Source organism: Montipora foliosa, chromosome 7 (genome assembly GCF_036669935.1).
Source record: "Montipora foliosa isolate CH-2021 chromosome 7, ASM3666993v2, whole genome shotgun sequence".
Classification (NCBI taxonomy): domain Eukaryota; kingdom Metazoa; phylum Cnidaria; class Anthozoa; order Scleractinia; family Acroporidae; genus Montipora; species Montipora foliosa.
This window is the reverse complement of record NC_090875.1, coordinates 15,359,104-15,369,368: the sequence shown is the minus strand read 5'-3', so window position 1 is coordinate 15,369,368 and position 10,265 is coordinate 15,359,104. Positions and strand designations below refer to the sequence as shown.

The 10,265-nt window shown below is 39.0% G+C and overlaps 1 protein-coding gene across 1 annotated transcript in view; it reads left to right on the top strand.

Moving 5' to 3' along the window:
* The first annotated feature begins 9,973 nt into the window (after positions 1-9,973).
* The window catches only part of LOC138010977 (uncharacterized), a 1,379-nt gene continuing 1,087 nt past the window's right edge, over positions 9,974-10,265 (top strand). The window contains exon 1 of the mRNA XM_068858001.1: positions 9,974-10,265. This exon is cut by the window's right edge and continues 1,087 nt beyond it. Coding sequence (XP_068714102.1) covers positions 10,011-10,265 — 255 coding nt within the window. The 5' untranslated portion in view covers positions 9,974-10,010.

The window sequence follows — 10,265 nt, the reverse complement described above, 5'->3', positions numbered from 1 at the left end:
AAGCTTTTCTATTGGATTACATCTCAACCTTGTTAAAAAGATTCGATGACCTTTGTCTTAAAAAATATAGAGCAGATTCATTCACCTTTCTTTCATTCATGGGGTTGAGGGAATCGCAGAGAATCGGTTTGCTGCTAGTGACTTTTGGGTAATTCCAAAATGGCGGTACTATTTTTCAGTCTTTCTCGGTCATTCAAGATGGCGATCAGCCAAGATGGTGTCAGTGGACCCCACTCTTCTAACGGTTAAAGTCAAAAGTGTCGACCCCCGGAACTCAACGAATGATCAAAAGTCCCTACCACGGGCAGACTTGTAACGTCAAATCCCCCTCCAATGCCAGGCTTCCCCCCCCCCCCCCCACCCCAGCGGCTTAACATTGATAGGTGCACAAACTACAACAAATTTTATCAAGGGCTCACTGATCGCTCATTTTGTGGCGATAGGCGATTTTGCTCACTGCAGCAGGTTTTGATTAATGCATTTTCGAATAGTTCAAGTGCAATGTTAGAGCTTGATGGCTATGTGATCGCTGTTATCAAAAAATTAGCTTTTTTGTACCTATTTGATTCACATGTACGAAATTCGCTGGGAATTCCAGACGAAAATGGAACTGCTGTTGTTTTAAAGTTTTCTGAATTAGATGAATTTCAAAATCATGTAGAAACTTTGGGACATTGTCTGAATGTTAGGATATTTGAAATTGTATCTGTCTATACGCATGCTAATGTTTGTGCAGCTCAATTATCTGAACAAAGTCATATTAATGGTGTAGAAACAATTACTGAACTGTCAGTAAGTGGTAAGAAACGTGATGAGCAAAAACAGGCAACACTTGCTAAACGAAGGGCCGGAAGCTTATCAAAAGAAAAAAGCATGAGAAACTGAAGAGTAAAGACATGCAAAACGTGCTAAAGAAAGAAAGAATTATCAAAAAAGAAAAGCATCGGACACTGATGAACAAAGACAAGCAAGACATGCTAAAAAAATAGAAAATTACCGAAAAAGAAAAGCATCGGAGCCTGATGAACAAAGAGATGCTAAACTTGCGAAAAGAAGAGAAAACTGTCAAAAGAGAAAAGCATTTCGGCGAAATTACTTGCAAACTTGTTCCCAGCTTTTTGATCCCTAAAATTGTTTATGTTCCCTTATTCCCTAAGATACATTGTCACTGTTCCCCTGTTATCCAGTTCAAAGTAGCCGTGTACTTGTTTCCTTGTTCTCCAAGACCCCTGGGAGGGCTTTGCAAATGTGATGATAAATCTCTCTATTATAATTGCTTGGGGGTAATAAGGTGACAAAGATATTGAAGAACTTATGTTAAAATCATTTTTTTGGTACACAGGGGCTTTGAGAATCACATCAGTAGTTAATATGATAAAAAATAGTCCCCGACGACAAACAAATACCTCAGAAACCTCGCTTTCAATGAAGCAAAATGGCCATTAATCGAACTAAACAAACAAACAAAAAAACATCAATTAGCGGTTGGTTACAGATCGACACAAAAAACGAAGTTAGAAAGATCTTTGTTACACTTTTATTCAAGCAAAATTTAATGAGCCGCACAGCAGTACAACGTTGCGTGCTTAACTGGCAAATCAGAGAGTGCGTGCAATGTGACAGATATGTCAACTGATGGTAAATTATTGTCGTGATAGGATTTCTTCCTTTACAGGTGTCAGTAAGACATCGATCGACTCCTGCACTAAAGAAGCGTTCCTCAGTGCGGTAATAGTTGCACTCGAGTTGTTTGCCATGTTTGCCATTGTCAGTGTTCTTTTTGAGTAAGTAAAGCGCACAACGTGAAGGAGCTGAGAGAATCGCTAAATACAGTTGGAGTAACAGGGAGCTTAAGCAACGACGAAGGCGACGGCAACGAGAACGTCATCTCAAAATATAAATTCACGCTATTGTAATCACTTCGTGAATATTTTAACCTTTTTAATATGACAGGGTGTGGTAGTTCCTCAAAAATGACACTGGTCGGAACGGCGTTTATTCATAGGGGAGAAAATGAAAATTTATCATCAAGTGCTGACGTTCTTCATAAAACACCAAATTTGGCTATTTTGCAGACGACGGAAATGGGCAAAACTGAAAAACGCAAGTGACCATTTCAACCTTTTTAATACAAGGGTGTGGTAGTTCCTTAGAAATGACAGTCGTCTGAACGGCACTTAATTTAGGAGAGAAAATTAAAATTTATCCTCAAGTGCTGACGTTCTTGATATAACATCTCAAATTAGGCTGTTTCACGTTGTTGTTTTGCTGACGACGGTAAAGAAATAAACAAAAGTGAAAAACGCACGTGCAGGGCGTGCAAAGCTATCGTTTTTGCCAACTAAATATGCAAATTTGTGACGTTCTGGTTCCCGTCGCCGTTGTCGTTGCTTAAGGGTTCTCACTTTTTAGCCAAAATCTCCTAAACTTCCCGGCGTTAGGCAAACGGTAAGACCATTTTTCGATCTAAGACTACCACGTTGTTCCTCTCTCTCCATTCCGAACCGGAAGTTTTAAATCCCTTGTTAGAGCATTCCTGCGTAATACCGAGTTTAAAATTTCATTTTGACTTCTGTCATTTGTCATATGACATTATGGAGTTCGAGCATTAAAGAAGATGTGATTTTGAAAAACATTTAACTAAAAAAGCGATAAAATATATTTACACATGCCAAATAATACTAAAAACTTTCGTTAAAAAACGAGATTTCGACGTTGCCTAAACGTCATTATCAAGCCAAATTATTTAAAAATTACAATCTATAAATACTAAAAGAACAGAAGCTGATAAGAAGGTATAGTAAAAAAGAAGAAAAAATGAAAATTAATCAAAAAGTTTCGCACGTATGGAGTCCGTGTTTAACAAATTTTTTCAAGTGTAAATGTATTTTATCGCAATTTTTTAAAGTTAAGAGCATTAAACGACAAAAACCACCAAATTCCGGTTGTTATTTTTTTAAGTCCCGGGGTGGGCTTTTTTTTAATCTTGATCTTCTATTTGTTAATTTATTTGAAGACTTTGCCTGTTCCAGGCTTTCAGATAATGGAGTCGGCCGAGATCTCAAGGAGCGAAAATCGTAGGTCGTATTAAACCGCGGAGAGTTAGGTTCCACTTTCTAATCCTTTCACACTCCAGGCTTTCGAACACTTTCCCATTATTACGTAATTAATTGGCTCATCAAAATTATCAAAAGGAAATTTTATTCGAAACATTAGTATGCCTAAATATTTTACAAATATAAATTTTTATACACTTTTCGTATTCAAAAATCTTTCAAAGATTCTCACGGAACAGTAATTACTCTACGGCTCACTTAAAGTAATGCTTTGACATCACCTGGACATAAAGGAGCGAGGCAATTCAGAAATAAATGCTGTATATCAGTGCCACTATCAATTTTGATTGAAAAGAGGCCACCAGAACTTTGTTGCTATTAAAGTTTTCGTTCATCTAGGAACCTAAAATGTTCTTTTTAAACGTAGAGAGTCACGTCATTACGTACAAGAAAAAAAAAGAACTCTAATACATCTCTTGTGTTAGCCTGTTTCAGGCTTTTAAATAGCGATGGCTACTTTTCTGTGAGTGTTTTTGAAGAATTTTTACTTTAGATACCGGTAAACGAACTTTACTGAGCTGTGCGCACCTAAGCTGAACGGTCACGCAACGTCTCATTAAAAAGGATTGCGTTACCTTCGCCAAAAAACTTTGAGAAGATTCTTGGAGAAGCAATGCCAAATATTCAAAATTAGCGTCACCACGAAGTAAAAGAGTCCATATGCATTCAAAATGAAGTTAAAACAAATCCAAAATGGAATACTGGGGAAGAAAATAAGGCTTTACACCTGTTCTAAGCGGGTTCCCTGAATAATTCCAGAGTTTTGAATCAAGCAACCGTGGACAATCTTCCTGTCGGTGTACGTTGAGAAACTAAGTATTTTAAGCAATAGCCGATACAACGTAGTTTTGATTTTAGTGGTGTACTATATTTCGGCTGGCCAAACCAGCCTTCTTCAGGTACAACCAAGACTCGATCCGTAAGGCCAGAGAAGCTTTTTTAATTTCAAAAGGCAGGACAATTGATCCCAACGGTCTTAATATCCGCGAAGAAACGTATTAAATTTCAGTTTATTATTTAAACTAATTTCCGTTATTTTCCCGTTACTCTTAGTCTTTGAATTCAAATTCGTTGTAACTGCCATGTTTTATCACATTTTTTCCAGTATTACGTCAACATCCATTTACTATATATATGTACATAGAAGCAATTCAATGTTAACTCTCATTGTACCTGAAAAAGGCTGGTTTGGCCAGCCGAAATATAGTACACCACTAAAATCAAATCTACTTTGTATCGGCTCTTGCTTAAAATATTTAGTTTCCCTGAATAATGCTTTTCATGAATTGTAAATCTGTATTCTGTCTGAAAAAAATAAAAACCCCTGAAGAAGCCAGGAGCGTGACTGTAACGCGACAAGTTGTAATCCCTAGTTTGGAAATTTTCGGGGCATAATTTGTTTGAAATGTGGGTAACTTGTCAATCTAACGTTAACACTTACGGGAATACGTAAAATTAAGTAATAGAAGACCGGCTGCCAGCAACCAGCCTGTAAGTGAATATGAGATAATACGTTAATATCCAGCTATGGAAGAATGTTCTGCACTTTGCTTGTTTTAATCTTTGCGACCATCCTGATTCAATAACAAAGCGAGGCTACGTTTTTCATTGTGCAGATCAACGAAGGCTTACTTGATTACATAGAACAGCCGACGAAGTGTGGCTAACTCAGCCTGAGCTACGCCGCTCCTTTCGTAGTGACAGCTACTTTACTGGCATCAGATAGGCGTTCACTTGTTGCGTCTTGTTGTCATCTTATTTTTGGAAACTTCAATCCGCACACAATCAAAACCCATTTTACCACAGAGGAAAATCCTCCACGGATATTTTGGTCTTAACTCGTGTGACCGGATTTCTTTCCGACGAATGCGTTCGTTTGCCACGTCGCGTTACAAGCGGGAAAGAAACTTCCTTTGACGAAGACTGGGACGTTCTTTGCGCCGTGCGTATGTGCGGTTGCAGAATAGTAGACTCAGGCCTCGCCGTTACCGGACGACTTGAATGGACACCGTCATCCGCAGTAAAGGGCCGAGAGCGCATCTGGATTGGTTCATTTGAGCCGATAGACCGGTTATAACCGCTCAATCTCGTTGAACGGCCAATGACAGCGGTTTTGGGTCTGAGATATTTCGTCGTGATAGTTTCTTTTTGTGACGAGACATTTTCGTCGACATTCGGACCATGAAGTCTTTGATAAAGGGTGTGCGACTCAATCGACACTTTATGACGAATACGCGAAGAATGTTCGTCACTATCGCCATTTTCACGAAATCGTTGCGGATTAGGAGAGTTGGACTCAATTGACACTAACTAGTAACACTGGTAACTAGTTAGGTGCGCCTACCCGGGAATTTCCATCATAGTTAATAGAGGGGACTGGTTTTGAAGCTCGGCAAACATCAAAGGAGCAAACAAAGATGCCAAGATTTAGGTTGGAAAGTCCACGACCGTGCACAACCTTTTGTTTTGCGCTCATACACTATGCATAAATTACGTAACCAACACGTTTCTATTGGTTAGTTCCTCAGTACGGAGTAAACAACTATTGTGTTTTGTGCACGGTCAAGGCCAAAAAAGAGAACAAAAACCTACAACAAAGAAATTTGTCAGGTTTCATAACCATTCCCCGCTATTAACTATGTTTCCATATTTCCAACAAGGTATCGACGAAAACAGAGCTTCCTAAAACCGTTAAACTCTTCCAGTAGAGAAGAACGATGGTTTTCAGGTTCAAAAATACTCTGTATGAAACGTGACGAGCTTTCGACTCCCATCTCGTGGTCTTTGTAAAGGAATTTGTTTTTAACGATTGTCACGTAATGTAGGCTGTTCGAACTCTTTCTTACAACCGGCGAAACCTTCGACTGAAAAATACGCGTTTCATTTGCTATTCCCAAATGCTTTATTATTAACATTTCAGAATAATCGCCTCAGGGCTTACTAAGGGTAGCTTGGATCTGTCCTAAACGGCAGTTATTCAGCCACAGCATGGTTTTTTTAAACGAAGAATACCAAATCTCAATAAACCCACTAATTTACAACTGTTTCAATAGTATATCCCGAAGGGACGTTTTTGTGCGGTTGATCATAAACTCTGAGCAGGGTGGGAATTGAACCTACGACCTTCGGGTTAGACCGCGGGAATTTAAGATCTCAATTTCACGGCAAAGAATATGTACAAGTACAAGGAAGAGTTACGTTTTTACAAACGTTGGTCGTGAAGCACTTATATTTTAACAGAATTAACTCTCGGAGGGTAACGTGAAGTGCTAGTTTTCTATCCATGTAAACAAAAACAAATACCTGACGAATTCAGTAAGAGAATTGTTGGAACCCCAACCAAACCAAACACCTGACAAACATCCGGGTCCGTGATAACATTTCGTCGTGCAGTGCGACTCCGCTGACTTTGAAGATTGCAAGCACAGGTATGAGTCACACAGTCCCTTGTCTTGCGCCAGTTTCTCTCGATCAGGGTGTTAGCAAGGGACTGGCGATGACTTGTGACATGTTCGTTACTTCGGACGCAGCACGTAATGAACTCATACTGTAAAAGATAACAACAAGGTGAACTTTAAGTAGAAGTGTCAACTTCCTTATCCTTCTTTATCTTAATGAAGTTTGATCCTACATTTAGGTGTAGATTGAGCAAAGACAACCAATTTCCTGACAATAACGTCACGTTTCTATAGACCAATCAACTCAACGACAAGAAAACGAATACGAACACTTGACTTGACTCGGTCATACACAGCGTCATTAAAAGGCAAAAACTGGGCCGGAGAATCAGTTTACACCAAGACAAGAAATTCCTGGGTTTAAACTTGGCTTTATAAATAGCAAAAACAGCAAAACAGAAAAAAAATAAAAAATAAAAAATAAAATAAAGAAAGAAAGAATAAGAAAAAAATATGAAGTTAGAACGATCGCGAGGCATGACACCGAACGGGTGCGGGTTCCAGTATCGCCGACAACGCCAGTTGCTGCTCTTAACTGAGTATGGGCAGGAACGACTCGGACTACGTTTATCTAGAACAAATGTGGAGTCTGGATGTGGATTCATCTTGTTCTGAATAATATTTGTTTAGTGTTAACTTTAAAACTTCACTCTTGAGAAAGCAAAGCATCAGAGCTCTCGTCTGTCACTGCAGAGTCGCACTGCAGATTCAATCATCACTGACGAAGTCTACAGTGACAGAGGAAAGAAAGGAAAGGAAAGGAACTTTATTTATTTGTCTAATATTCTAGCGTCGTAGAACACTAATCGGGGATACTGTAAATTGAAATTAACAAGTTAACAGCAAATCAAATCAAATTTTGGTTTTTGAGGAGAGGGTAAACTGGAGTACACGGAGAAAATTTCTCGGTGCAGAGTAGAGAACCAACAAACTCAACCCACATATGACGCCGAGTCTGAAAAACGACCCCGGGCCACATTGGTGGGAGGCGAGTGCTCTCACCACAGCGCCATCCCTGCACCCCCAAGCCATAGTGTTTGCTATCTTAAGGGTGTATGTTTAAAATTAGGACTAATGGAAAAATTGGTGCATTTACTGCAGACCTGGATTAAATTTTTTATTTTTACTGAATAAATGCCATCCCTGGGTCTTGAGAAGAATTTAGTCCCTACAAGCCAGTGAAAGCTAATCATGGTGTCTCAATATTTAGCTAACACCACTGCAGTTTTAGGATTTCTGATGTTTTTCTCCTTGAGGTAAGACTCAAAAATTAAGCGATGTTGTTTCGTAAACTTTTTGGTATTCCCACTGTCTTTATCATTTAGTAACTGGCTCATATTTTATTCGCTCAAACTTGCAAGCCTACTCGCAGCCATTTCGCTTTTTTTTTCCTGCTCACCAAAAATTACACTACCTCGTCCCCAGGTTTCCTCGGTCAACGGTTCAATAATCTGGAGCGGGCTGCACTTTTGACTGATTCAATACGACAAATTTCTTTCCAAATTTGGTCAACAGCAGCTGGTTATGGTGAATTATGCGTGTGGTCTTAACCAATCAGAAACGGGGAAATATTTTGAATGACTAATAATTAGGATTATTCAATAATATTAGCTAATATTGTTTCACGTGATTAAGTTGGGACAACCCTGTGCTGATCTTTAATACAGGGAGTCTTGATGCAACCGGAGGTATCTGATCTGTAAAATTCATGGCCTGGTGCCCTAAGAATAGCGAGCTTCACAGGTTTGTTCTGTCCCGATTTCTATAACCCTTCGTTATGTTACCAACTGGGTCACAAGAAGGCTTTAAAAGGGTCATGAGTGATTGTTTAGGCCAGAATGAAGTTAATTTCATTTTCTTTAATCTCGTTCTTCCGGCCAAATCTAAAAATCCGTAATATCAGTAACATTGTGGAGTTTCGCGGGAAAAACCGAAGGAAATCATCCAGTTATTACCTTGTCTGTCAACTCTTCTGCAACTTGAAGGAAATAATCCAAAGACTTTTGCGATGAAAAGCACCCGATTGTTTAAAAAATAATTGAAAAACAAACTCTCTTAGGAATCGAAGGGTGTAAATCATATTTTATGAAAGGGAGTCAATGGACGCCATTGTACCAAAATACCCAATTTTCAATAAACCATATTGGTATTCTTAGTGTTGGACTGGAACTAGCTTGCAATTTAGGCTTATGCGGGGGAATATATTAAATAGTATTTGCCTTTGAAAAGATTTCCCCGCATTAGCCTCCATTTCAAGCTAGTCCCAGTCCAATAGAGTGTTTTCATCTGACGTCACGGCGCCCATGTTGGTATCCCTAAACAAAGGAACGGCAGCCATGTTGGTGTACCCAACTAATCCTCCGGGAATTGAGCTGTATTATCATGCAAACGTTTTCTTTCGTTTCGGTGGAAAAACAATGTTACTAATCAGTTGAGTGAAAAGACTCTATTTTCCAGGTAAGCGTTGTTCTTAGCTTAATGCAAATGCAACTGTTTGCCCTCACTTGAGAAGCAGCATTTGGGGGACACTTTGTAGTGTTAAGAGCCCTTTTCACGGTTAGTTTTTCTCATTTGCATTACAATATATTATAACATGCCTTCAAGCAAGCAAGCGCTCTGATTGGCTAATAAGTGCGATCCATTTCCGAGTGGGTTGCACGCTGACGTCAAGTATTCCGTAAGACCTTTTGCCGGCAACTTTTTTTTTCGCCATGTTCCAAGTTTTCACGAGATAATTTTTGTTTTTTTATTTCGCTTAATTATGGAAAAATTTTCTGGACACGACGAAAACAATTCCGATGAATTTCCCAACTTTGAGCTCAACATCTTTGACGAGCCACCAAGTAAGGTGAAAAGATTCGCTAATTTAAGCGAACGGGAGCTTAATGATCTTATCGAAAAAGGCACTCCGACAAGACGAAAAAATCAACAAATTGGTCCGTATCAACCTTTCGAGGTGAGTATGTATACGGTAGTAATATTTTAAAGTTGCTTTTTAGCGATTTGGCTACAGTAAAAAAACACTCCGCACAATCTTTCAAAAAAAAATATTTCTGGCGTAGAAAGCCATTTGAATGTTTTCGGCGAGCAAACGTTGCACGCAGTTTTTAGATTAGCTTCTTATTAGTTTTAGTCCCACTTCAAGTCGTACATATTAATAATTAAATGCATGCATCTGTTCAAGTGTAAGCTTACTTAAAAAAACAAAGTTCTACTGAGCATGAAATTAATGCTCGGAGGTATTAAAGTTTTATCTGGCAAGGACAGCGCTAATGAGCATCCAACTGTTTACATCTTTAAAATTTTCCTTGCTTTCTTTATTTTACAATAATTAATAACAAAACAGTTAGAAAGACCATATTTTTCAGTGAGGCCATTCATATTTTCAACTTTAGGCTGGTGCTCAGAGAAAGCTATACAAACACCTCTTGAAAACATGACAAAGGGTCAGCTGGACCAGAATCTCAGGCGATTTTACGCCGAAGCACGAACACAAAAAGGAGAGCCATACAGTAAATCAACCCTGCTTGGGTTCAGACACGGAATCGAAAGATATCTTAACGCTCCTCCTCACATCAAAGGGCTTCAGCTAGCAAGTGACCCCAAATTTTTCCGGTCAAACCAGATGTTAGATGCGCAACTTGTCAATTTGAGAAGAAGTGGAAAGGAAAACGTAACCCACAAACCTGCT